This window comes from Podarcis cretensis (assembly GCF_951804945.1).
Source record: "Podarcis cretensis genome assembly, chromosome: 15".
In the NCBI taxonomy this organism is placed as follows: domain Eukaryota; kingdom Metazoa; phylum Chordata; class Lepidosauria; order Squamata; family Lacertidae; genus Podarcis; species Podarcis cretensis.
In genome coordinates, this window is record NC_137185.1 from 2,057,565 (window position 1) to 2,084,521 (window position 26,957).

The following is a 26,957-nucleotide window of genomic DNA, read 5'->3' on the forward strand; positions in this document are numbered from 1 at the left end:
CATTTTATTTATTACCTTGTTGTGAATCCTGTCCCTCATGGTTTGTTCCCCCATTTTATCTGCGAGGTAGGTTAGGCAGAGACCAAGCCATCTAAGGCTGAGCTTTGTGGCCGAGCATGGATTCGAACCCAGTCCCTCCTGGGTCCGACCCTGTCCAATGACGACACAGCCCTGAAGGCTATAGAATCACAAGAGCTGGAAGGGAACCAGCGGGATTGATAGACACAGATTTGTCCTTTTACAGACAGAAAAAAAGAGAGGCTGCGTCTGATGAGTACCTTTTAACTGCACGTATATTTTAATCAGCGTTTGCGCATGAGCAATGGCCCTCCTGCCTTGTCCCACCCCCCAGCCCCCCCAAGAGGTTGCAGCTTTGCAATACAAGCACGGGGGGAGGGGGCAGCCCCCCCCCCGCTCCATTCCAGGGATCCCCAAAATTCATTGGCACATCCTCACAATTCAGGGATGGCCTACAGATCTCTTTCCCCCCTTTTCAAGCAGCCGGCACTCCACCCAACTACATATTGCAGAGAACAACCTGCCCCCCCCCCAAACCAAAGACGTGAGGCAACTCATCAAGGCCCTGGATAATTGTTCCGAGCCATCCCATAATACACCACCCGTTCGCTCAGCACAGAGGCCACCCGATCCGCTCTCCTCTGGCCAACGTCTGCCCCCGCCTGCAGGGTCTGTCTCTCCCCCCCCCCAAAAAGCAAGCAATGCCTGCCCCCCACTTCCCATCACCCCCCAGTCTCCATTCAACCTCAAATCTCGACCCCCTGCCCCACCCCGGTCACTGCATCCCAAAACACACATGGAACACGCCCCCCCCCAATAAAAATAACACAGTTGTCCCGTTCCGTGGCAAGGAGAAGGCAGGATGAGGTAGAGGGTGGGTATCAGGCCCAGTTCTGGGCCAGGGTGGGGGGCCAAGATATGAACTCGGATCCCTCTCTCCTTCATGCTCTCTGCCCCCTCCCCGAAAAGGTCTTGCCTGTCGTTCCAAAGCAGCTGAGATCAAAGTCCAAGCTGGGGGGGGGGAGGTCAGGGTGGTGGGCCATTTCCAGTAGGTGGGGGGAGAATGTCCCTGCTCCCCACTGCAAACGTCTGCTGAGCCATGGGAGAATAAGCAGCGGAGTCTCTGGGAAAGGGGAAAGATGCAGCATCCTGGTCTCCGGCGGAGGGTGTCCCCAGGCATGGCCAAGGCTGGTGGGTGGGTGTGGTTTTTTTTGGGGGGTGGGGGGAGTTGCTAGTCCGTGCCGTTGGTGAACTGGCAGAGTTTGTTTTCCAGGTCAGAGATGCGCTTCTCGTGAGCTTGGACAGTTTGCCGCAAGGACCGGATCTCTTCCAGAAGCTCCTCCAAGGCAGAACGCTTTGGGGAGGCAGGTGGGGAGAAGGCATGGAGAAAGAAAGAGAGAGGAAAGCAAGAGTTAGAGGAGTGGCAGGACCTAGGGGACCCCACCACGCTCCCTGGAAAAGGTCTCAGCCCTTCATTCCTCCGGATAGGGAAAAGCAATCTTCTTGTCCACAGCATTTGTGAGCCTCCACCAAATATTGAAGCCATTCGGGTCCATTCCGCAGCCCCCTTGAAACTCCCACTAAAATGCTTTGGAGGAAACTGAACAGCGTCAAAGTGCCTTGAAGGGCATTTTGTGTTTTTTTCTCTCCAACCACCACCAGGTGGCGCCACAACTTGATTTAACCCTTGCTGCAGAGAGTGTTCCAGGCGCTTCACCTTTCATAGCCGTCAAGTTTACCCCCTCTCCCGCCCCTGAGCGGATGAGAAAAACTCACCGAAAAATTTGTGTCGCAAGTGGACTGGCTTCGCCGTGGCCCCGTGGGGGGCCTGCTGTCCAGGATGTTCTTTTTGGTGACCTTGAGCTCCCGGTTCTTGACGGGGACATAGCCGTCCCGCAACGAAACCAGGATGGGCTCCGCGTCCTTTCCCGACAGCCACTCGTCTGCCTCGAGTGCGGGTTCAGGCCCCGGCGTGTCAGGATATAAATCGTCTTGGAAGAGGTCGGACTGTCCAGGACAGAGAGAAGGGAACAGGAGAGATTCCAGACTGCTTTGTTCTTGCTATCCATAATGCCCTCTGGACTAAGATCTGGTCCATGTAGAACAATCGTTTTGGGGGCCACCACCCCCACCCCCGGTTCCATAAATTCACCCCCGTGTCCCCTACCCTACAAACAGCATTATTTAGAATAGCCACTAAGGAAGACAATAACACAGTAACATTCAAGGCAGCAACTATTAATTGCACATTTGTTCAAAACAAATTTAATAATAATAATAATAATAATAGTTTGTATTTATACCCTCCCCTCCCCAGCCAAGACCGGGCTCAGGGTAGCTAACAACCAATAATAAAAACAAGCTGATTAAAATACAATTTAAAAAAAAGATTAAAATACAACATTAAAACATTAGGATGCAGCCTCTTCACAGGAGGAGAAAGGAAAAAGAAAAAGGGGGCTAAAATTCACTAAATAGAATTAGTGAACTTTTCCCAGCTTTTCAAAGTCTGATAGTCATTTACCCCTCCAGCACACACCCCCCGCTGCCCCCAGGGGGCACTATTGCCCATTTGGGAACCCTGGTTCTAGAGCAGGCATGGAGCAAGAGCCTCTAGCCCCACCAGGTGCTGTTAAACTACAACTCTCATCATGCCTGGTTTCTGGGTCTGACGGGACTTGTAGCTCAGGTATATTGGGAAATTGATGCAGCCAGTGTGTGTGTGTCCAATAATGGTTCTTCCTCCCCCCCCCCCCAGTTCAAATTGACATGCCCACGGTCCCCGAATCTTCCGATTTGCTCACCTTTCGTGGAACGGTCATAACAATGGGCTCGCATTTGCGCTCGTGCAGCTTGAAAAACCTGTTTCATGGGGGAGAGGCAAAGGGGGACACGAGGTCAGGTGAGGGCAGGGAACCCGTTTTTCAGTCTGGGGGCCGCATGCCGGGGCTGGGGTGAGGCCGGAGGAAAAAGTGTGTGGAGCAACAAATTTTGCACACAGACCCACCCACACACCTCTGCAGCCTCCATCACGCCAAGCGAAGAGTCAGAGTTTTGGGAGGGAATTCCCAGCCAGGCAAAAACCCACCAGGTGTGGGGCAAAAACCCATCAGGGGAAAGTTTCGAGGGCCAGGAAGAGAGGCTTGGAGAGCAGCACCTGGCCCCCTGGGCTGTGGCTCCCCCTCTGTGGGTTATGGGGCAGGCACAACCCTATCACCTGGGCTAGATTATTGCGCCGCCAACACCTTAAGCATCAGATCCCCAGACACTAGGCTGCCCCATCCACTGAGGTCGTGGTTATTTGGGGCTTTTATTCAGATCCCACTGACCTAGATGGAGTTAGCAGCCATTGGGGAAATGGCCTTCTTGGTGGTGGCCCCTCCATCAGTGAAACACGCTCTCCAGGGAGGCCCACTGGGTGATTCACTGGTTATGAGCCGTTTAACAGCAGAAGGGACTCCCTTCTTTCCTTTAGAAGCAGAGGTTGGACGGCCATCCATCAGGGACTCATTAGCTGTGATTCCTGCATTGCAGGGGGTCAGGCCAGATGACCTTTGGGGGTCCCTTCCAACTCTACAATTCTGTGATGCAATTTACATCAAGTTCAATTTGTGTCAGATTGGCACGCACCAGCTGAGCTTGCCAATGGAGAGGGTAATAACCGAGATTTGCTCCTTTCCGAAGCCACAAACCTGCCTTAGGAATGTTCCCCCGCACCTCTCAAGCCACCCTCCACCTCTTGGACCTTGAGCCATACCTGGCAATCTCACATTTGCTGACATCCAGGCCTCTCTTGGGCATGAAGCCCATCCCTCGCTGGGGTTCTTTGCTGCTGTAGGTGCTCAGGTAATGGACGTAGGGGGCTTCGTCCGTAATCTCAAAGTACCGGATGCTGCTGTCCCCCTGCACGGAAGCAGGAGATTTAGGCTAGGAAGTAACTCAGCCTTTGGTTTCTTTTTTTTAATTAGTTAGCGTGAATCTCACACATTTCAGGGTGCAAGGAAATGTTCGCTGTGTTTTTATCAGCATGGAGGTTTGCTGATAAACAGGGATAGGGGGATGCCCTGAGTGCAGAAATTAATATAAATAGGAGGAAAATGCGCATACATTTGAAAAGCAGGGTAGGGCACGCCTTATGGGAGAGCTCTCTTTCTACAAATCAAAACTTTTTTAAAAAAAAAATCTAAAATCTAAAAATCCAAAATATCTCAAAACATAAAAATATCTTAAACAAAAAGACAACCCCAAACCATCAAAATCTAAATCCAAAATGCTAAATCCCTGTCTTTGAGCATCTTTCCAGTTTCCTGAAAGGCAAACTGTTTCGTTGGATATCAGTCCTGGAAGACCTTCCCTCAATGTACTCGGTCCACTCTTCCCCCACTTCCTTGTTTCATCCTCACAACCCTGCAAGGTAGACAAGCTGAGAGAGAGTGTGGCCGGTGTGTGAGGTCACCCAGGAGCCAAGAGACTCTTACAGGCCGCTATGCCGCAGAAGTGTGGTTGCAAAAGGAAAAGGGAGGAGGAGGGGAGAGGAAAGCAAGCGAGCTCAGGTACAAGTTTTAAGAATCCCCAAAATGGAAACAGTGGGAGAAATGGGGGCAGTTGCTCTCAAGGGCTCTAGTGCCCCCATCTCTTCTGCGGCCAGACAGGAATGCTACAGCCTCCCACTTTTTTTAAAAAAAAACAACCAACCACTTTTATTTTGCTTTAAACAAATACATATACTGTAAATATAGACAACCAAAATTACAAAAGAAAATTCCTTAATAACAATAATAATGTAAAAAGCTAAAAATCTACAAAAAATATCAAAGTACATGGTATAAAACATAAGCCATTATGGGAAAGAAAAAAGAAAAAGGAAAGAAGAAGGAGGATGAGAAGGCGGGGGGGGGGGGGGAGAAAAAGAAAAAAAGAAAAAGAAAAGGAAAAAAAGAAGAAAGAAAAAAGGAGGAAGATAAGCCAAAACACAAGAAGGCTCATCTATTGTACGCTTCCGTCAAGGTCATAACAGATCATTATTCTTATCAATTCTCTCTATCTGCATTCCAAAGAATCCCCCATCTTGGTATCAGGGAACACTGCTCTCACTTTTTACCTTGCCACACAGGTAGACTATGCTGGAATCAGGGTCATAGAAGGGAAGGAGAACTCCGTTGCTTGTGTCCATCTCCTGGAGGGCTATGGGCTCCTCGAAGTTCTTCTGCAGGAAGAAGGGGCTGTCAGGGCACGGGGGGGGGGGCAAAACCAGACCAGACACAATCTGGGCACAGCAATCACACACACACACACGCACACAAAATGGGGACAGCTTCTCTCAGCCAAAAGCCCAGCACTACCCCATCTCCCTCCTCAGCCCCACGACCCAAGTGGAGAGGGAGTCTGGAGCTCAGTAGCAGAGCCCCCACTTTACACGCAGGCGGTCCCAGGTTCGAAATCTGGCATCTCCAGAAACTGGTAGGGTGTGATGGGAAGAGAGCTTCCCTTGCCAAAGGCACTGCCAATCAGCGCAGACAACACTGGGCAATGTGGAGAAAGAGCCTGGCATGGTATACAAAGGCGGCATGCAATGTTTCGTTGGGCTCTGCCACTGAGCTCCATTGAAAGGCATCTCAAAGGACATCTAGTCTGACCCGCCCCACAACCAAGCCCATTAAGCTAGGGACACACCCCACTTCCCTTTGTCAGGCATTTGAATCACCTTCCTTTCACCATCTTGATTTTTGGGTTCCCGTGCTGGGAGGGAGCCCAAGGCTCAGAACCAGGAGGAGCAAAACAAGGAGACCGTGTGCCTCTGAGCATGTGCTGTGGGCCAGGTCATTCTTCAAGCACAGCTGGCCTTGGAGCGGGAAGTCTGGCTATGCCAAATACCAGCTGTGTAAAGGCCACCCTATAGGGACGCAGGTAGTGCTGTGGGTGAAACCACAGAGCCTAGGACTTGCCGATCAGAAGGTTGGTGGTTCAAATCCCCGCAATGGGGTGAGCTCCTGTTGCTCGGTCCCTGCTCCTGCCCACCTAGCAGTTGGAAAGCACGTCAAAGTGCGAGTAGATAAATAGGTACCGCGCCGGTGGGAAGGTAAACGGCGTTTCCGTGTGCTGCTCTGGTTCGCCAGAAGCGGCTTAGTCCTGCTGGCCACATGACCTGGAAGCTGTACGCCGGCTCCGTCGGCCAATAAAGCGAGATGAGCACCGCAACCCCAGAGTCAGCCACGACTGGACCTAATGGTCGGGGGTCCCTTTACCTTTAAAGGCCACCCTGTAGCAGCTCTGGGATTAACATTTCTCTTTGCCTTTCCCCTGCCCCCAGGTAGGGGTAGGTCCCCCCAACTAGAAACCCCATCTCTTCTTTCAGAAGTCCCAATTCCTATGTTTTGCACACTTAGGAACACAGCATTCCCAGCATGCACTGCGATTTTCATCCCCCCCCCCCACTCCCCACAAGCACACATACTTCTGCAAATCCACACCACTGCAAGGTTCCAGGAACATGGCATTTGCCTCTAATGGTGGCTCAATTAGAATCCAACTATCCTTATACTCAGGGGAATGTGGTAAAGTTGGCCTCCTGCACAATGCATGATGGGGGATGAAGTCCTCAATGCCACCTAGTCCAACACTGACAAGGCACTGAAAGACTACATCTCCCAGGAAGCAACTTAGAGATGCGCCCTCCAGTGGCCAAACAGGGAAACGACGACAGGTGAAGGGATGAACCTCAGATAGTCACCTCTATTAATTTCAGTGGGTCTACTCTGAGTAGGACTAATGTTAGCTATAGCCCACACCTGTCTTAGAATCTTAGAACTGGAGAGTTGGAAGGGACCACGAGGGCCATCTAATCTAAACCCCTGTTATGCAGAAATATTTTGCCCAACGTGGGACCCACAACCCTGAGATGCTCTACCGACTGAGAAATGCAAATTAGTTCAATTGCCCACTTGCATTGTCAGTGAGCAAGAAGCAGCTATAACGCCTGATTCTTTGTATGCGTGTGAATTAGAGCTGCGTTTCCCAAAGTTGGGTCTCCGGCTGTTTTTTCAGACTACAATTCCCATCATCCCTGGCTACTGGTCTTGCTATAAATAATAAATAATAAATTTATTATTTATACCCTGCCCATCTGGCTGGGTCCCCCCAGCCACTCTGGGCAGCTTCCAACAAAACACTAAAATACAAGAACCTATTAAACATTAAAAGCTTCCCTAAACAGGGCTGCCTTTAGATGTCTTCTAAAAGTTTGTTAGTTATTTTACTCTTTGACATCTGGTGGGAGGGTGTTCCACAGGGTGGGCGCCACTACCGAGAAGGCCCTCTGCCTGGTTCCCTGTAACTTGGCTTCTCGCAGCTGGACCGAGGCCATTTAGGGCTTTAAAGGTCAGCACCAACACTTTGAATTGTGCTCGGAAATGTACTGGGAGCCAGTGTAGGTCTTTCAATACCAGTGTTATATGGTCTTGGCGGCCACTCCCAGTCACCGGTCTAGCTGCTGCATTCTGGATTAATTGTAGTTTCTGGGTCACCTTCAAAGGTAGCCCCATGTAGAGTGCATTGCAGTAGTCCAAGCGGGAGATAACCAGAGCATGCACCGCTCTGGCAAGACAGTCTGCGAGCAGGGAGGGTCTCAGCCTACGTACCAGATGGAGCTGGTAAACAGCCGCCCTGGACACAGAATTAACCTGCGCCTCCATGGACAGCTGTGAGTCCAGAATGACTCCCAGGCTGAGAACCTGGTCCTTCAGGGGCACAGTTGCCCCATTCAGGACCAGAGAGTCAACCACCCCACACCCGCCCACCCCCTGTCCCCCAAAAACAGTACTTCTGTCTTGTCAGGATTCAATCTGTTAGTCGCCATCCATCCATCCTCCAACCGCCTGCAGACGCTCACACAGGACCTTCACCGCCTTCACTGGTTCTGATTTGAAAGAGAGGTAGAGCTGGGTGTCATCCACAGACTGATGAACACCCAGCCCAAACCACCTGATGATCTCTCCCAGTGGCTGCATGTAGATGTTGGGAGATAATGGGAATTGTAGTCCAAAACATTTGGAGACCCAAGTTTGGGAAACATTGAATTAGAGGATACAGGATGCTGGACCTTTGGATCCAGGGGCATCTGATGTTTTTTAAAGCTGCCCTGCTGGAAATTATGGTGTCCCTCTGATGTTCCTCTGCGCATTAATGCCTTTGAGCACATGTCTCCTCGCCTGAACTTTGCAGCTGCCCTGGCCTGGCCTGTCTCCAAACACTTGGCGTGCCAGGAGAGGTGGCAATGTCGCAGAAAGCGCCCAGGTTCCCGGGGGGTGGGAAAACACTCCACACCATGCGTGGCCCAGCTACCGGATCCCAGAGTCCCAGCTCTCGCTGGCTCATGCGAGTGAACCCTGTGGTGAAGACGAGTCCGTCGCGGGTGAAGACGGCCCTCATCGGCCGCATCCCTTCGTGGGGGGCAAACCTTTCCTGGGGCGAGCAGGGGAGAGAAAGGGTTAAAAGGGTGTGTCGAAAGGAAAAAGGAGGAGCCGGAGGAGGTGAGAAGGATGGAGAGGTTGCTGGCTGGGAGCTGCTGCTGCTGCCCCTGGAGATTTCTCAAGGAATTTTTTAATTTTAATTTTTAATAAAACTCGCTGTGTGGTGGGAGAGCCCTGTTAATTCTCAGGTGGTTCTTTTACTCTAGAGGTGCGCACCCCAAGCGACAAAACTGAGAAAAAGCCACAGAGGGCAGCATCAGATTAATCTACGTCATGGGGTTGTTGTGAGGATAAAATAGAGGAATTATGTATACCACCTTGTGCTCTTTAAACGAAAAGTGGGATATAATAATAATAATAATAATAATAATAATAATAATAATAATACACTTAGAGTACATTATTTCCCCCAAGAATCCTGGGAACTGTAATTTAACCCCCACAAAGTGCTACAGTTCCCAGCGCCCTTAACAAACTACACTTCCCAAGATTCTTCGGAGGAAAGTGAATGGGCTTTAAAATGTAGGGTGTGTCCAGAGTCAGTGTTTCCCAACATGACCAAGAAGTCACAGAGGAAATATGCTTCTCTGAACAAGACCATGTTGTGAACTGAGGCTAAGGGCCAGAACCTAGAACCACCAGCAAAATCAGAATTTTTAAAAAATTAAGTAAATCTGTCTCAACCTTTCCCTCTTATCTCCGTTCACATCTTGCAGCTTGCAGATCATGGAACAGAGAGCAAGGTTAGCCCTATCAGATGTGCCTGGTTGCCTGGGGCGAGTTGAAACTGGCTCCAGGCAACCAGTTCAAAAAGTTTTCTAAATGATTGGGGGGGGGGACAGTGAGCTGCCTTGTTTCCCCACCTGCCCCCCATTGATAATGAAAGGGGAAACTGTGGTCAGTACACATTTTTGGTAGGCCTTTGTTGTCGTTTAGACAGCTTCTATCCAAATGCGATTTTGGTTTTAAATGCAGTGTAAGGTAGTCTTTCGGGATGCGGGTGGCGCTGTGGGTTAAACCACAGAGCCTAGGACTTGCCGATCAGAAGGTTGGTGATTCGAATCCCTGCGACAGGGTGAGCTCCCGTTGCTCGGTCCCTGCTCCTGCCAACCTAGCAGTTCAAAAGCACATCAAAGTGCAAGTAGATAAATAGGTACCGCTCCGGCGGGAAGGTAAACAGCGTTTCCGTGTGCTGCTCCGGTTCGCCAGAAGCGGCTTAGTCCTGCTGGCCACATGACCCGTAAGCTGTATGCCGGCTCCCTCGGCCAATAAAGCGAGATGAGTGCCGCAACCCCAGAGTCAGCCACGACTGGACCTAATGGTCAGGGGTCCCTTTACCTTTTTAAGGTAGTCTCTATGGGAGTATATTGTATTCAATTATGGGGTATCAGAGTTTTTAGGGGGCTAACCAGGCTGGGATAGCAGGCTTGTTGGTTTTTTAATGTCTGGTGTAGATTTTTTTCAATTTCGTTGTTCTGTATGGGACAATGGCAATAAAGATTATCGTATCATATTGTTTCCTCCAAAAATACCAGCGGTGATTCCCTGGTTGGTACTCTTCATTCAGTACTGGGATCTGGGTTCCAATACGCTCTCCTTCCCTCTCCTCTCCTCCTGCTGATAGAAAGGCCAGTATAGACCCCCCACCCTAAGAGAAACACACACACACACACACACACACCCCTCCCCACCATCCGTCATGCAACCCCCTCCCCAAGCCATACCAAGTCCCAAAGCGCTAGCTGCCGCTCGCTCATCTTGCTAAACCCGGTGGTGAAGACTTTGCCATCGGCCATGAAGATGGCTCGGACGGGACGGGCGCCTTCGTGGGGCTTGAATTTCTCCTGGCGGCCGCAGGGTTAAGCAGGTTAGGACCAAACAGAGAGATAGACACACACACACACACAAGGTTAGTACAGGTCCAAGTAAGAGCACACTCCGGAGAGGGGAGGAAGAAGGAACACAGCTCTTTGCCGGGACAATCGCAGGAAGGGAGAGCTGCTCCTGCGTTCGAATCCTGATCGAGGGCTTGGGCCAGGCACTTGGTTGGCCACTGAGGCTGACATGGAGCACTCACATCCCTTTAACATAGAGGCTCACTTTTACGTTTGTGCGAGTGCATAATGGGGGACGAATCCTAAAGGAGGATGCTTTGGGTCTGAGACAGAAGCAGCTCTGGTTTTGTAAGCTGCGTCCCAGTTAACAGATCGCAAAAAAAGCCCAGCTAACTGCCATAAACAGACAGATCGGTGCTGATTTGCCCCTTCCCAGATGGAAAGAGTCAGAGCTCACTGGGAGGGCATCTGTCTTGAATGCAGAACGTACCAGGATCTTAATGGTATCTCCAGGCAGGGCTGGGAAATGCTTCCACCTAGAACCCTGCCTTGCTGCTGCCAGTCAGTGCAGACAATACTGGGCCAGATGGACCAAGAGTCTAACTCAGCCTAAGGCAGCTTCCTCTCCAGACCAGATATTTCTTTTGAACCATGAGGACTACAATCTTACTTCTCCTGCCACTGTATCTTCATCACGATGTGAGCAGGAGTGCTCCACACCGCTGGCTCATTTGGGATGTCAAAGAGGCTCATCCATGAAAAAAGCAAAATAAAATAAAATACCTTGGAACTTCCTGCCTATTGATATCAGATAGGTGCCTTCCCTGTCCCTTTTTGGGGCACCTGCTAAACCCATTTTTGTTTAGACAAGCCTAAACAAGTGGCAAGAGTTTTAATCTGTTTTTAATTTATTGTTATTTTAACATTTTGAAAGCTTTAAATGATTTCAGCAATTTTTTTCTGAGCGATAACTTTCATGTTCTATCCCTTTTTGTAAACTGCTTTGCGGTTTTCTACAATCAAGCAGTGTATAACTTTAATGAAATAAATAAATACATATATTTAAAAGCATTGGCTAGGCAACGCCCCACTGCTAAGCTTGTGGACAGTGTGGGGAGAAAAGTACCCCTGTGTGTGCCTGAAGAGTGGGTCTCTGAGCATGTGCAAAGTCCGCCCACCACTTCTGCTACGAGCGGTCAAGCATCTCAGGAGCTCCAGCTCCTATTGTCCCCAACCATTGAGCATGCTGGCTGATCGAAGCTGGAGTCTAGCAACAGACCTGCAGGCCCACAGGTCCCCTGTCCCAGGTCCAAGGGAATCTGAGCCACGACGCTTACCCTTAGATGTCTGTCCCAGGGCAGGGAGTGGAGAGAGGGAAGGGGAGACAAGCCAGGGAGCAGGAGAGGCTGTCCACACATGCTCAGTGGCAGGCTGGGGCCAGCAGCAGCTACTCACTGCCACAACCAGGTGTTGCCGGGGGTCAATGATCCGCAGGTGCTTGTCCTTGCAGGTGGTGACAAAGAGGCTCCCGTTGTGGTTCCAGCAGACATTGTAGATGAGGTCGGTGTGCAGGTCATCGAGGGTCAGGAGCGCCTCCCCAGTGCCCACGTTCCAGAGGATGATGACGTTGTCGCCCCCTGCAGGAAGGAAGGGGAGTTGGGAAAGCGCCAAAATGAGGCATCAGTCAGCCTGGTGTGACAGAACAGTCAGCTGCAGTGAGAGCTGCAATCCTGAAACATTTGGAGGGTATCACATTGCGGGAAGCCTGATCTAGACAAATATCTTACTATATACATATACATGTAAGGCTGTCGTCACACTGCAGTTCTTGTGGCTGCCAGTAGGCGGCCATGCCTACTCCAGCAGGACAAAAGGGTGGCAGGAGGTCCAGGTGAGCTGTTTTAGCAGACGATGGGCCAGGAAGGCACTTGATGTTGTATTTGAATCCTACCTTTCTTCCAAGGAGCTCAAAACAGCAGTCTGTGCCAACCTGGTGTCCTCCAAACATTTCGGGCCACAATTCCCATCAGTCCTAGCCAGCGCAGCCAATGGCTTGGGATGCTGGGAGCTGCAGGCTTGAAATAACCGTACCAGGCACAGCGAGGGGCCTGAATCTGGGGAGAGGGTCTTACCTGCGCTCAGTAGGATGTTGCGTGCTGTGGGGTGCCAGGTCAGGATCCCCACACGCTTGGAATGCCCTTCGAGGGTGACGACTGGCTCCGTCAGGTTGCGCATGGGGAGGTAGTCAGGGATCTGCCAGACCTGGTGGGACAAAGAGGCGGCGATGGAGACGGCGGCAGCTCAGAGGCATTCAGCACCCGCTCTGCGTGCAGAAGGTGCCAGGTTCTAGCCCCAATAGCATCTCCAGTTGGGGTTGGGATAAGGCTCTCCCTGCCTGAAACCCCAGGGAAATGCTGCCGGCCAGTGCAGACCAAACTGAGCTAAATGGGCCAATGGTTTGCTCCTATTTAAACCAGCCCTTTCATTAAGAACCATGAGGACTAGGAACTTGTTCCAATTTTACGGGAGAGGGCACTGCAGCTCTGAGACAGGTCACCTGCTTTGCATGCAGAAGGTCCCAAGGTCAATCCCTGGCACCTTCAGGTAGGGACGGGGTCACCCCCCGATTCAAACCTTGGAGAGCAGCTGCCAGTCAGTGTAGGCAATTGTGAACTCAATGGACCTGACTCCGGATAAGGCAGCTGCCTACATTCCCTGAGCTCATAAATAAAGATAAACACATACATTTTTTAAAAAAGTTATCCATGGAGGGCACTTTGGTGTTCTTTGTGAAAGGAGAAGAAAAAGGGGAGGAAGAGGATTTTTTTGGGGGGGGGGATCAGAGGAAGCTGCTGTCTTCTTCATTCCCACCCACCCCCTGGCCAAGGCCACAGAGCCAACTATTCTTAGTTGCTGAGTTGTCGTGCGCCGAGCTATTCTTAGCCCAAAATGCTGCATCATACCTAGCAAGTCAGACGCCAGGCTGAGGACCCAGCCGGCCATCTATAAACAGCCCCGGCACCTTTTCCAGTGATTTAAAGGCGAATGGCCATACTTTTTGGTTTGGAAAAGGAGGCTGGTTCTGCGTGCTTCAAGTCACGTGAAGAGGGACCTTAAAACCCCCGACCTGATGCTTTTGAATCGTCTCCCCCCATGCCACCTCCATAAAATGCTGTTGTACTACATCCAGGCTCCCAAATTGATGAGGTGTCTACAGGTACCCAACCACGTCCAGTGCATGCCCCCTTTGCCGATTAGAAACACCCTTCCCTCTAAAAATAGGAGGAAATTGCCAAAACTCAGGATATTTCCATGGACTCTCCACGCTTTTGCTCCAAAGGTGCCATCACTTACCATGACTGTTGTGTCCTCGGAGGCACTGGCAATGACGTTGTCATTGTGTGGACACCAGTCAATGTCCAGTACGGGGGCCGTATGCCCTGTCACCAAGGGGATGTTCTTGTCCACACGGCCGGTCTGTAAACACACAGAGATTTTGGGAATTTCTGGGAAAGGCAGCCCTCCTCTCCCCACACAATTGACCCACAAAAAGACGGCCAACCTACTAAAGGTTTCCTGATGCCTACTCCTTGGGAGAAAGGTGATGACAAACCTAGACAGCATCTCAAAAAGCAGAGACATCACCTTGCCAACAAAGGTCCATATAGTTAAAGCTCTGGTTTTCCCAGTAGTGATGTATGGAAGTGAGAGCTGGACCATAAAGAAGGCTGATCGCCGAAGAATGGATGCTTTTGAATTCTGGTGCTGGAGGAGACTCTTGAGAGTCCCAAGGACTGCAAGAAGATCAAACCTCTCCATTCTGAAGGAAATCAGCCCTGCGTGCTCACTGGAAGGACAGATCCTGAAGCTGAGGCTCCAATACTTTGGCCACCTCGTGAGAAGAGAAGACTCCCTGGAAAAGACCCTGATGTTGGGAAAGATGGAGGGCACAAGGAGAAGGGGACGACAGAGGACGAGATAGTGGGACAGTGTTCTCGAAGCGACCAGCGTGAGTTTGACCAAACTGCAGGAGGCAGTGGAAGACAGGAGTGCCTGGCGTGCTCTGGTCCAGGGGTCATGAAGAGTCGGACACGACTAAACAACTAAACAACAACAGGTCACAAAACTTTTTTCAGCCAACAGTGAAGTATACAGTGGTACCTCAGGTGACATACGCTTCAGGTTACAGACTCCGCTAACCCAGAAATAGTACCTCGGGTTAAGAACTTTGCTTCAGGATGAGAACAGAAATCGTGCTCCAGCGCCGCAGCAGCAGCGGGAGGCCCCATTAGCTAAAGTGGTGCTTCAGGTTAAGAACAGATTCAGGTTAAGAACAGACCTCCAGAACGAATTAAGTTCTTAACCTGAGGTACCACTGTATTATCAATTCATAGAATACTAAGAGTTGTCAGGGGGACTCATGGGTCATCTAGTCCAGCCCAGAGCTAGAAGAATCTAGAGCTAGAGCATCTCCAGGAGATGTCTGTCCAATCTCTGCTTGAGGGAATACTCCAGGGCCCAGTGTTTCCCAAGCTTGGGTCTCCAGCTGTTTTGGACTACAACTCCCATCATCCCTAGCTGGCAGGACCAATGGTCAGAGATGATGGGAACTGTAGTCCAAAAACAGCTGGAGACCCAAGCTTGGGAAACACTTGTCTAGGCAAATGGTTCCATCACTGAACCGTTCTTACCACAGAATCGTAAAGTTGGAAGGGACCACAAGGGTCATCCTCTGCAGTGCAGGAGTCTCGAACCCACGACTCTGAGATGAAGAGTCTCCTGCTCTACCAGCCGAGATATCCCACCCTCTGCCTTAGCCGCACGACCTTGAGAGAGCCGGCCTTGTCAGGCGGGCCGATCCCCCTGCGTCACGCAGTAAACAGCCCAGCTGGAAACTTGACCCGTGGAAAAAGTGATACCCCCACCCAACTTCCTGCCATCATTTCAATTGTTCCCGAAGTGAGTCATTCATTATTGTGAGCACAGCGCTGTCCCCAGAAAGGCCAACTGCTCTCGTCCGTCTCTCAACCGCCGCCTGGGAGGGGAGGGAAAGTTTTGGACCTTGGCGAGGCCCTTCAGAGGCCGGGAGGGCACCAGCGGGCATCAGGAAGGAAAAGGGAGAAAGGAAAGCAAGGGATGGGGGGGGGGGGCAGAGGTTCTGCAAAGACAAAGCTGGAAAATGGACACATCAGAGGGGTTTCAATCCACATTTCAACCATTTCTTACTCAGAGCTGATCGGCCGAAATTCACGGACCCAAGATGAGTCACTCCCTTTGTTTTCAATGGATCTGCTCAGGGTAGAATGAGAGTTTTGTACAACCCCTTGGGGGTTTTATGACGTCCTTTTAATTGGACACAGCAGCGCAAGACATAAAAGGGCGAATTACCTTCACGTACAAAAGGAGCCCTGCCTGCGAGCGACACAAAAGCAGGAGGAACTGCAGACACATTGGAGGACAAAGTCAAAAAACTGAAAAGGAGCTTTGCTTTAGCCAGAGAGCCGCGGCAATAAAAGATATCTGGTTCATAGAGGATAAATTTGAATTATTATTATTATTATTATTATTATTATTATTATTATTATATATTTTTAAACAGGATTCTGAATCAGGGTGTCAAATCTCCCTCCCCTCAGTTATGTAGGATGGCTGGGTGCAAAGCAGATTGGGGCTACTGCATCTTTAAGATACATGTGCACAAGGATTTTCCTGCACAATTAAAGATGCAAGAGTTCCCTGTGCTCATGTAAGAATATCAGAAGAGCCTGGCTGCTGGATCAGGCCAGTGGCCCATCAAGTCCAGCCTCCTGTTCAGTGGCCTAACAGAGACCATCACTAGCCTCCTCAGGGGAAGAGACCTGTCCTGTTGCAAAATGCCAGCAAGGTTGATTCTGTAAGTAAATCCTTATAACAACTACCCCAAGACCATCAACTGTTCCAGCCTTCCAGATTCCCTGTCCAGAATGAAAAACCAGGAGGGGGGGGCACCATTTTATTAAAGGCTCCAGTCCTGAAAGACCAGGGAAGGAAAGGTTTGGGGGTGCCCCTTCCGCATCTCGGCCACTGACTTATGTGGCATCCATATTGGTTTCCATCTTACTCCTCTCCATATTCTAATGTTTCCATCAAACCACTGGGGAGACACTTTTTTCCTTTTAAGTTTTACAACATTTACTTTTTAAAAAAGTTTTTTCAATATTTTAAAAGTTTTAAAATAAAATTTAAATTTTATTTTTAATTGCACTGTTTTAACACACATGGGGAGTTTGCCACCCTGGGCTCCTTTGGACATAAGGACAGAATAGACATTTAATCAATAATGAGCAGTGGTATTCAACCAAGAGGTCCAGTGCTGAGGGCCTTCTGGCAGTTCCCTCCCTGTTAGAAGTGAGGTTACAGGGAACCAGGCAGAGAGCCTTCTCGGTGGTGGCGCCTGCCCTGTGGAATGTCCTCCCATTAGATGTCAAGGAGATAAACAACTACCTGACTTTTAGATGACATCTGAAGGCAGCCCTGTATTGGTAAGTTTTTAATGTTTGATGCTGTATTGTTTTTAATATTTGGTTGGGAGCCGCCCAGAGTGGCTGGGGAAACCCAGCCAGATGGGCGGGGTATAAATAAATTATTGTTGCCATTGTTGTTGTTTTAATCAGAGTTAGACCTACTGAAATTAACAAGTGTGACTCAGCCTGCAAACCTATACTCATGTACCCACTGAGATCTATGGGGCTGACCTCTGAGTAGAACTATACAGGATTGCAAACTAAATTAGGTCCATTAATTTCAATAGGTCTACTCTGCGTGAAACATAAGTTGAACACAACCTAGCAATAATCGGCACCATCACTGGAGAAACACAAGCGGTTTCTTTATGCATACCCCACCTTGACTCCAAGGACTTCAGGGTGACGTACATAGCTCTCTTCCCCCCGCCCCCCCCACTATATCCTCAGAACAACCCTGTGAGGTAGGTCAGTCTGAGAGTGAGTGGCTGGCTTCAGGTCATCTAATGAGCTCCGTGGCAGAGCAGGTATTTGAACTCTGGTCTTGCATCCAGAGTCCTAGTCCAACCACAACATCACACTGGCCCACAATTGTGCAGTTCAAGTTGTAACCAGGAAGGCGGTGTGTCAAAAATGCTTATTATGCTTAGACGCCTCTATGCATTTGTGTCAATGGGTCTGCTGGAGTTATGCGAAAGAACTCTGTGAGGTTGCAAAAACGTCTAAGCCGTAGGTTTATGAATGGAAGCGTAATTTGATTCACTTAAAAGGATCAAGCTATTAGTAACAGCTAGGGCCACGTTTGCTATCTTCTATAAAACAAAATAAAAACCTACTTTCATTCTGGTGTGTTACTATAATTAGGAAATGTACGAGAGGGAGATACTAACAACAATTAGCGGTTCTTTTTAACAGTAAATATTCATTGAAAAATCAAAACCCTATCACAGAGACATAAATCTCCAAAAAAGAAGGTGGCCCCTGTTAAGGGAGGACTCAATGATCTTCAATCAGTTCATTGGTGAACGGATTAATCAGCTGCGGTTACATCAATTAATCAGCCGGCAAATCCATTTAAATTGGGTGACAGCCTCCAGATTTTAGAAGACCAGGAAATTATGTTGCTGGTTTAATACAGAAACCTAATTTATTGAGGAAGGGGATCTTTCACAACTCATTTCTCCCCACCCACCATTCCTGCAACTTTATGGGGACGCAAAGGGGGTGATATATTCAGATCCCCACAAAGTAAAATGCTTCCTTGGACCTCCTTCTAAGCAGCAGCCCCAGCCGGGGCAAGGGGCCTTTCCATTCTTATGGTAACACAAAAATGCCCCCCTCAGAAAGGAGAATGGCAGGTGGTCTCCTTTCTCCTACAACCACACACATGCCTCCTGCTGAGGCAGCTGGGACCCCCCCCCCGAAACCCTGCTGTGCCTGAGGCCATACCCAGGATATTGGGGCATGTGTGGTGGAGAGATAAAAAAAATAGCTCTTGAGAATTCAAACGCAAGGTTGCATAACAATAAGGGGTAATAATTCTTCCCAAGAATGGATGCAGGAACAGAAGGGGGGGGGTGTTCAAGCAACTTCTCCCCCCTAAAAAAGGCTAGGATTGAGCAAATGCACAGAGACCTCTGGCAGCTTTTCATGGTCATGCCGAAAGGGAGAATTTTGATCAATTCTGCTTCTCCCAAACACCAGGAGGTGAGAAGCAAGGGTGCCCAGATTTCAAGGTAATGCTGGACCAAAGTACAGGTGATACACAGACGCGGCAAAGGTGAGTCAGGGCTGTACCCCTTCCAGGGCTGTCCCACAGAAGTCGGAGCAATCTTGTTTTCTCCTAGGGGAGGACCCGAACCAATGGCTTCGAGCAGGGGTCAGTAAACTTTTTCAGCAGGGGGCCGGTCCACTGTCCCTCAGACCTTGTGGGGGGCTGGACTATATTTTGAATTTATTTTTTTTGAAGGAATTCCGATGCCCCACAAATAACCCAGAGATGCATTTTAAATAAAAAGACACATTCTACTCATGTAAAAACACCCTGATTCCCGGACCGTTTGTGGGCCAGATTTAGAAGGCGATTAGGCTTTAGTTTGCCTACCCATGGCTTCAAGACACAAGGAAGGGCACCCAACTAAATATCAGCAAGAACTTTCTGAGGGTAAGAGCTGTTTGACAACAGAACCTTCAATGGAGGTTTTAGAAGCAGAGGTTGGACGGCCATCTATCACGGAGGGTATAGCTGAGATTCCTGCCTTGCAGGGGGTTGGAATGGATGACCTTTGGGGTCCCTTCCAACTCTGCAATTCTGTGACTCTGTGAATTGTCTGAAGGGCATCAGACTTCCCACCTCGGCTGAAGTGGCTACCAACGTGAAGCTCTTCAACCCTCAGCAAAAATATTACCTTGTCCAGCAGGGATGAGGGGGCTGCCCTCCATAAGAACATAAAGAGAGCTTAGTGGATCAGGCCAGTGCCCAACTAGCAGAAGCGATTTTAGGATAGCATGACCAGTTTGGCTGCATTGGGTGCCAGCGGCGTAGAACTGAGGGCAAGAGGCACGGGGCCATTTTAACACCACACAGGGTGCTGCTGAAATTTGTCCTCTTCTAAAGCCATCCAAGTTGGCAGCCATCATTACCTCCTGCTGCAGCGAGTTCCATGGATTAACTATACCCTAAGTGAATACGGATTTTCTTATCCCTGTCCCGAATCGTCTAATGTTCTGCTGGGAGTTGTAGTCAACCACCTCTGGCCTACAACTCCCAGTAGCCCAAGCGTGGCTGGGGATGATGGGAGTTGGCGGCCAGCAATGAAGAGGGGTCTGCTAGGTACCCTCCTCCCGCTGAGACAAGCCAGAAAACTCCATCCACACTCCGGGGCAGAAGTCAACTGGCCCACCTCAACGGATTGTTGCAAAGAGATAATGAATGCAAAGTGCTCTGAATATATAGGTCCCACCGTGAAGGAGAAGAATTGATGCTTTTGAATTCTGGTGCTGGAGGAGACTCTTGAGAGTCCCATGGACTGCAAGAAGATCAAACCTCTCCATTCTGAAGGAAATCAGCCCTGAGTGCTCACTGGAAGGACAGATCCTGAAGCTGAGGCTCCAATCCTTTGGCCACCTCATGAGAAGAGAAGACTCCCTGGAAAAGACCCTGATGCTGGGAAAGATGGAGGGCACAAGGAGAAGGGGACGACAGAGGACGAGATGGTGGGACAGTGTTCTCGAAGCGACCAGCGTGAGTTTGACCAAACTGCAGGAGGCAGTGGAAGACAGGAGTGCCTAGCGTGCTCTGGTCCAGGGGGTCACAAAGAGTTGGACACGACTGAACAACTAAACAACAACAACACCACCTCGCAGGATTGTTGCAAAGAGATAATGAATGCAAAGTGCTTTGACTATATAAATATTGAATGCTATGCAAGTTATTATTAGCCGAACAACCATTCGCAATCATCAGCCTCCCCCTCCTTCAAACATGCTCCCTCCCGCCAGGGGAGAGAGGGGAACGTACCTTGGCCAGGGGTAAAACCATGAAGGCCCCCCCACCGCCAGACTCCACAATGATGGCCACGAATTTGGGGTTGACGGCGCAGAAGGAGCTGTCCCATGTAACCTTGGAGACCCGGATGTCCTCATACATCTGGTCGGCCTTGACCGGCTGACCAAAGACATGCCGGAACTTGCTCTGGCGCACCACCCGGCGACTCATGGCAGAGGGATCCTGCTTCTTTTGGGGGGGGGCAGAAGGGAAGGGTGGACACAGAAGGAGAAAGAGGGGGTCAGCAGGGGACAAACAGAAGAAGCACACCCAACCCCAAGCCAAGCCCGTTGACCGACGAGATCGCCTTGCCCCATAGAGTGCTCTGATCTGAGGAACTGGCACAACTGCTCTGTAGTGTGGCTGCGCCTGCACCTCTGGAACTCCCTGCCTCTTGATGGCCGGCAGCTGCCTTCCCTGTACTCTTTCCAGCTCCTTCGTAAACATTCCTGTTTAGATAAGCCTACCCAGACGTTTAGAAAGCCGGTGTGAGTTTTCACCTGTTTTTAGTCTACTGTTATTTAGTCATATTACTGTCATCAGCTTTCCTCAGTGATGTTTTTATGGTTTGATCTTTTCTGTGTACTACTCTGAGTTTGTTTCGTGTTGCCATTTTTTTTACAATCAAGCAGTACACAAATATTTTAGGAAACAAATAAACCCTTCCAAAAGACCTGAAAATGTAGCCCACATGATATACCCCACTTTTTTATATTAAAATCCCCTCAATTTTTTATTCTAAATAAGGGGGAGCTGCAACAAAGTGTTGCAGTGCATCTTCCTTTCCCCACAAGAGTGCCCCTGTTCAGGGATCCAGCCACCCATTATTTTTTCAAGGATACTCTATCCCATACATCCCATTTTAATTTTTCATTCCCTCTCCTTTTCCTCTCCTTGGCTATTTTTAATTTTTTTTTGGGGGGGGGCGGCAGAGAGAGTGGAGGAGAAAGCTTAGGTATTTCCCCTAAATATTTTTTCTGCTTCTGTAAACTCCAGCATCTTCTCACACCTTCCCCCCCCCCACCCGCAATATCAATTCCATTTTCACTCCAATCCCATCAGGGAGTTAGTATTTTTTTTTTAATAAAAAAACAGCAACAACCCTGTATTGCTTTTGCACTGCTAATTCAATGCACTGCATTGATAAAATTCAAAACTGGTGTCATGAACTAGTTATGCAAATCAAGAAAATATATGTGTGTGTGTGTTTGTCTATATCACGCAACATATATATACACACAGAGAGAGATATCAATATTGTTTGCGTCCAATGCTAGTCTGGCTCAGAGTAGACCCATTTAAAGTAATGGGCATGGCTAACTTAGACATGTTCATTTCAACAGGCCTACTCTGAGTAGAACTCGGTTGAATACAATCTGCATATTTTTGTTTTTGTCAGTTATACATAAAGAAGTAGTAAAGTTATTCCATTATTTGCCCACTGTCAAACCTCAGGCTATGTAAGCGCCTTGGGGCAAGGAACTAGCTTTTCAATTTTTCATTCCATCAGATCAGATGGCCACTAGCTCCCTCCTTAAATCACAGCTGTCCTCAGCATGGACAGATGTGCCTCTGGGGTGTTTGAAGGCAGTTCATGGACCTCCTCTCTGCCACAGCACTAGAAGGTAGATCAGACTTATTAGACCCATACTGCAGATGGGAGGAATGAGGCCGAGAGCAAGAGAAATGCTGCAGTTTTCCAGCATCGACCTAGTAAAGCCTACAGCTAGTTGAGACTTCTCACCCCAGAACACTGAGCTTTCAATGCCCGAAACTGTGCCCTGGCATGCACATTTCATCCTGCAGCCAGGAGTTCCACTGATTCCAGAATAACATTGCTTTGCTGGGCCAGAGCAAAGCCCCATCTAGGTCAGCACTGTGTGTCTGCAGCAGTTGGTCAGATGCATCATGGAAGCTGATGTGCAAGGCACTAAGGGGATTGGCTGGCCCCTCTTTATATCCTCAACGCCTGGTATTCACAGGTAGGCCACACCTGCACATGAAGGTTTTGTGAAGTTGGCATTGCTAACAGTAACCCTCCTCCTCCTCCTCCTTTGTCCAGCTCTTCTGAAAAAAGCCATCTAGTGCTAGGGGCCATATCTTCTAGCTGTGAAAAGGTAAAGGTATAGGGACCCCTGACCATTAGGTCCAGTCGTGGCCGACTCTGGGGTTGCAGCGCTCATCTCGCTTTACTGGCCGAGGGAGCTGGCGTACAGCTTCCGGGTCATGTGGCCAGCAGGACTAAGCCGCTTCCGGTGAACCAGAGCAGCACACGGAAACGCCGTTTACCTTCCCGCCAGAGTGGTACCTATTTATCTACTTGCACTTTGACGTGCTTTCGAACTGCTAGGTTGGTAGGAGCAGGGACTGAGCAATGGGAGCTCACCCCATCATGGGGATTCGAACCACCGACCTTCTGATTGGCAAGTCCTAGGCTCTGTGATTTAACCCACAGCGCCACCCACATCCCCTTCTAGCTGTAACTCGTAGTTAATAGTAATGAATTTTTATCAATGCAGTTATTATTGTTATAGTCATATCCCACCTTTCCTTCAAGGAGCTGATGAAGGGGGTGCACAGGGTCCGGTACTCCCCATCATATCCTTGCAACAACCCTGTGAGATAGGCTAGGCTGAGAGAAACAGTGACTGGCCCAAGGTTACATCCCATGAGCTTTCACAGCTGAGCGAGGATTAAACCCTGATCTCCCAGGTCCCAACCACTATACCACACTGTCCCTCTCATTTGTTGATCGTGCAAAGGAGCTCTCTTCCCTCTGTTCTGAGTCTCCGGCCAGGTTTCACTGCACGACCCCCACGTTCCACCAGCATGGGGAAAAGAGGGAGAAAGATCTCACTCTAATGGGTCTTGAGGTCATTTTTGCCGAACCCAAAATGCCCCCCACGAAAGAGCCACCCTCAAGTCGGCTCCCTGAAGCGTGCACACTCAGACGTACACACAACCCCAAGTCCTGGTTGCAAAGATAGACACCAATCTCGCAGAGAGACGAGCCAGTGGATTCAAGTTGCAAGGAAGGAGATTCCGACTAAACATTAGGAAGAACTTTCTGGGGGTAAGAGCTGTTTGACTGTGGAACGGACTCCCTTGGAAGGTGGTGGACTCTCCTTTCTTGGAGGTTATTATTATTATTAAGGTTATTGTTACTGTTGTTGTTGTTAATGCCCTGCCCATCTGGCTGGCTTTCCCCAGCCACTCCGGGTGGCTTCCTGTGTATATAAAACCATATTAAAAAACTTATTTAAGCAGAAGTTGGATGGCTCTGTATCATGGATGCTTTAGCAGAGATTGCTGCAATGCAGGGGGTGGGCTAGAGTAGATGACTCCCAGGACCCCTTCCGACTCTATGATTCTATGTCAGTTCCTAGATATCCACTTGCTGTTCCTATGTTTATACACACACACACACACACACACACACACACACACACACACAATTTCTGAGGCAGCACCATCAGCATGCATGATGCTTAGCTTAAAGGCTACAAGAGGACAGGGGTCCTGTCCCTGATGGGTGTTACAATCTGAAACTGAACATTGCAAGGAGGGAGAGAACTGGAGGAGAAAAGGGGAGCAGTGGGGTGTGTTAAAACGTTGTAAGTCTCAATGGGGCAGGGCTGGGGAATGCCTGTGTCCCCCGTTGTGGCAAGCGCCCATCTCGCTATCGATTCTTAACACCGAACATGTTGCCTGCTTGGGGTTTAGGAGCCCAACAACATCTGCAGATGATCTCCAGCCCTAAATTAGGGCACATTAAGCCACACTAAGACCCACAAAAAGCAAACATGAGTACCTAACTTAATTTCTTTTATTTGTTTCCTTTGGCTATTTACATACCACGAAATCTCTAAAGTTTAAACGTGGCATAGAAAAAAGATTACAAGGCAGGCGGAGAGACAGACAGTGAATAAAATCAATGGGGCGAATGGGGGTGGAATACACACAGAGACAAACCCACCAACTTCAATGGGTCCATTTAGTTGGGTACAGGCCTAAGTAGTTATTAACTCTCACACACGCAGTGGGTCATGCAAAGCACAGGCACGGGTATCGAACTCGACAGTCCTGGCATCATGCACGGGAAACGCGTACACGATTTCACCTGATCGTGTGAACGCGCAGGAGGTGCAGGCAGAAAGGTGGAAGAAGAAAGCCCCCCAAGGACCTCTTTGCGCGAAGACGAAACCCGCTCCGGGGCTCCGGGAGGGTGGGGGCGAAGAGGAAGCGTTCCTTTCCAGGGAAGCCACCGGGTTTTTTTTTTCAATGGGCCCTCGGAGAAGGCGGCAAAAAGGGTCGAAGCCGGAACTCCTCCCCGGCGCTGCGGCGGCTATAGAAGGCGAGGCGCTCTGCAAGGCAAACCCCAGAGGTCACTTTCCTAATATAGCCTGGCTTCTGCAGCGGCTCTGGGTTTGGAGCGGAGGGGGGAGGGGATATGGGGGGGGGGCTGGCTGGAGGGGGGGCGAGCAAGCAAGAAGAGCTTCTTTCCTGTGTGCACGGATGGTCCGTCTGCTGAGCAGCCTGCAGTTTTTTTTGGGGGGGGGCGGAAGGAAAGAAAGGGCCCCCCTTCCCTCTCCATTATACGCACCTGCGCCCAGGTCTCTCCAAGGGCGCACGGCGTTTGGGGAGGTTGGGAGGGGGGCGTCCTGCGCCTTACCTAGATTTCCAGGGATCGGGGGCGCGGGAGGAGGAGGAGGAGGAAGCGGGGCGCCGTCCCGGGGCCTGGGGACTCTCTGCTCGCTCCGTCCGGGCGCTGCCAAGCTGGGTGGCGTCCTCCGGGGCGGGCGGGCTGGCACGCAGCGCCTGGCGCAGGGGCCTCAATGCGGCTGGAGGGAAGAGCAGCTGCTGCTGCTGCGGCCGCCGCCGCTGCCGCCACCATCTCAGGTCTCCAGCGCTCGTTTCTCCCCCCCCCCCAGCGAGGGAGGGGGCGACAGCTGCGAGCCCCCCTCCTTGGGGAATGGGCGGCCGCCTCCAGAGGCCCAGCCAAGCCCTGGAAAGGGCATCTGGCAAGGGAGAGGAGAGACCCCCTCCCCCTTTTAATACAGCTCCTGGGTGTGTGGGTGTGTGATAATTTATCTCTTTAAAAGCAAGCCCCGTTGGGCGAGCAAGCAGAAGGCCCCCTCTATATCGCAGCCCCCCCGTTTGCAAAAGGGAATGAAGGCAGAGCGCTCTCTCTCTCTCCCCCTGCGATAGACTGCGACTGGATGGGGAGGTTCCACTGGGCGCTCACTAAGGATTTGTAGGCACGGGCGCCGTGAGCAAGGAGGATCACTCGGACTAAACCTCACAGACATAATGGAATTGTGCCGACTAGATATTCTAATACACATATTCTAACTATTTCAGAATTGACACCAGAGTTTGGGTTTTTCCTCTTCCCACCCTGTTGCTTTCCCCTTGTGTTGTGAATTTTTCTTTTTTAATTCTTCAGCTTCATCTGTTTTTTGTTTATTTCTCTTTTTTAGCCTTTCCTCCAGACACTCCAGGGTTCGGTACATCCATGAAGATATATAATGCATTTTTTTTTTAAAAAAAAAACACGTTTTAAATGTATGTGCATGTCAAATAGGTCCCATCTGGTAGCGCTGAGGTTTAATTTATTGGGAGAGAAAGGAGGGGCAAGTGGTGGGTAAGCACTCTGTACAGAGATGGGCTGGAAACATTTTAAATGCTTGATGTATTCACCTTCAGCCTCACTGCAACCATTAGTTGGTGTTGCCCCCGTGTGAACCCAGAGGACACATTTAAAGCTGCTTATTTACCGTATTTATCAGGGACGTGGGTGGCGCTGTGGGTTAAACCAGAGCCTAGGACTTGCCAATCAGAAGGTCGGCGGTTCGAATCCCCACAACGGGGTGAGCTCCCGTTGCTCAGTCCCTGCTCCTGCCCACCTACCAGTTCAAAAGCACGTCAAAGTGCAAGTAGATAAATAGGTACCGCTCCAGCGGGAAGGTAAATGGCATTTCCATGCACTGCTCTGGTTCGCCAGGAGCGGCTTAGTCATGCTGGCCACATGACTCGGAAACTGTACGCCAGCTCCCTCGGCCTATAGAGCGAGATGAGTGCCACAATCCCAGTCAGCCACGACTGGACCTAATGGTCAGGGGTCCCTTTACCTTTACCTTATTTATTTATCATATTTATACCCCACCTTCCTCAAAAGAGCTCAAGGTGGTCTCCAGCCCATTTTGCCCTCACAAGAACCCTGTAAAGTAGGTTAAGCTGAGAGACAGTGACTAGAGCAGTGCTGCTCAGTGAACTTCATGGGCAAGCAGGGATCTGAACCCTAACACTCCATTGGTAATATGGAGCTAGGCAGCCCACAAGCAACTTGTCCCTTGTGGGCCACCTAGCTCCATATTACTTACTCTGACTGGCAGCTTGCTGGGAGTAGTCGTCTTTTCCATCAGCTGGTGTTTTTAAAGAAATATTAAATGGAGTAACACAATTATGTTACTGTTTGCTACAAAGTGAATACGTTTCCTCTCTATGCAAGAGCAGCACCCAACTACAGTGGCACCTCAGGTTAAGAACTTAATTTGTTCCGGAGGTCCGTTCTTAACCTGAAACT

The 26,957-nt window shown here is 49.9% G+C and overlaps 1 protein-coding gene across 5 annotated transcripts; it reads right to left on the reverse strand.

The window, feature by feature from the left end:
* Positions 1-890: 890 nt before the first annotated feature.
* On the reverse strand, positions 891-25,356 carry CORO6 (coronin 6). 5 transcript variants are annotated; one of them, XM_079955745.1, is made up of 13 exons: positions 25,044-25,356; positions 24,492-24,735; positions 20,345-20,560; positions 13,676-13,798; positions 12,454-12,583; positions 11,777-11,958; positions 10,211-10,330; positions 8,359-8,478; positions 5,120-5,224; positions 3,776-3,921; positions 2,823-2,880; positions 1,795-2,025; positions 891-1,372 (listed from the first exon to the last, which is right to left on the reverse strand). In XM_079955745.1, exons 3-13 carry the CDS (start codon positions 20,540-20,542, stop codon positions 1,250-1,252), a joined length of 1,536 nt encoding a protein of 511 aa, XP_079811871.1. In that variant the 5' UTR covers positions 20,543-20,560; positions 24,492-24,735; positions 25,044-25,356; the 3' UTR covers positions 891-1,249. The 5 variants fall into 5 exon arrangements, with proteins under 5 accessions (XP_079811871.1, XP_079811869.1, XP_079811867.1 ...); XM_079955743.1 differs by lacking the exon at positions 8,359-8,478 and having other exon boundaries at positions 25,044-25,355; XM_079955741.1 differs by lacking the exon at positions 10,211-10,330 and having other exon boundaries at positions 25,044-25,349.
* Positions 25,357-26,957: the final 1,601 nt, after the last annotated feature.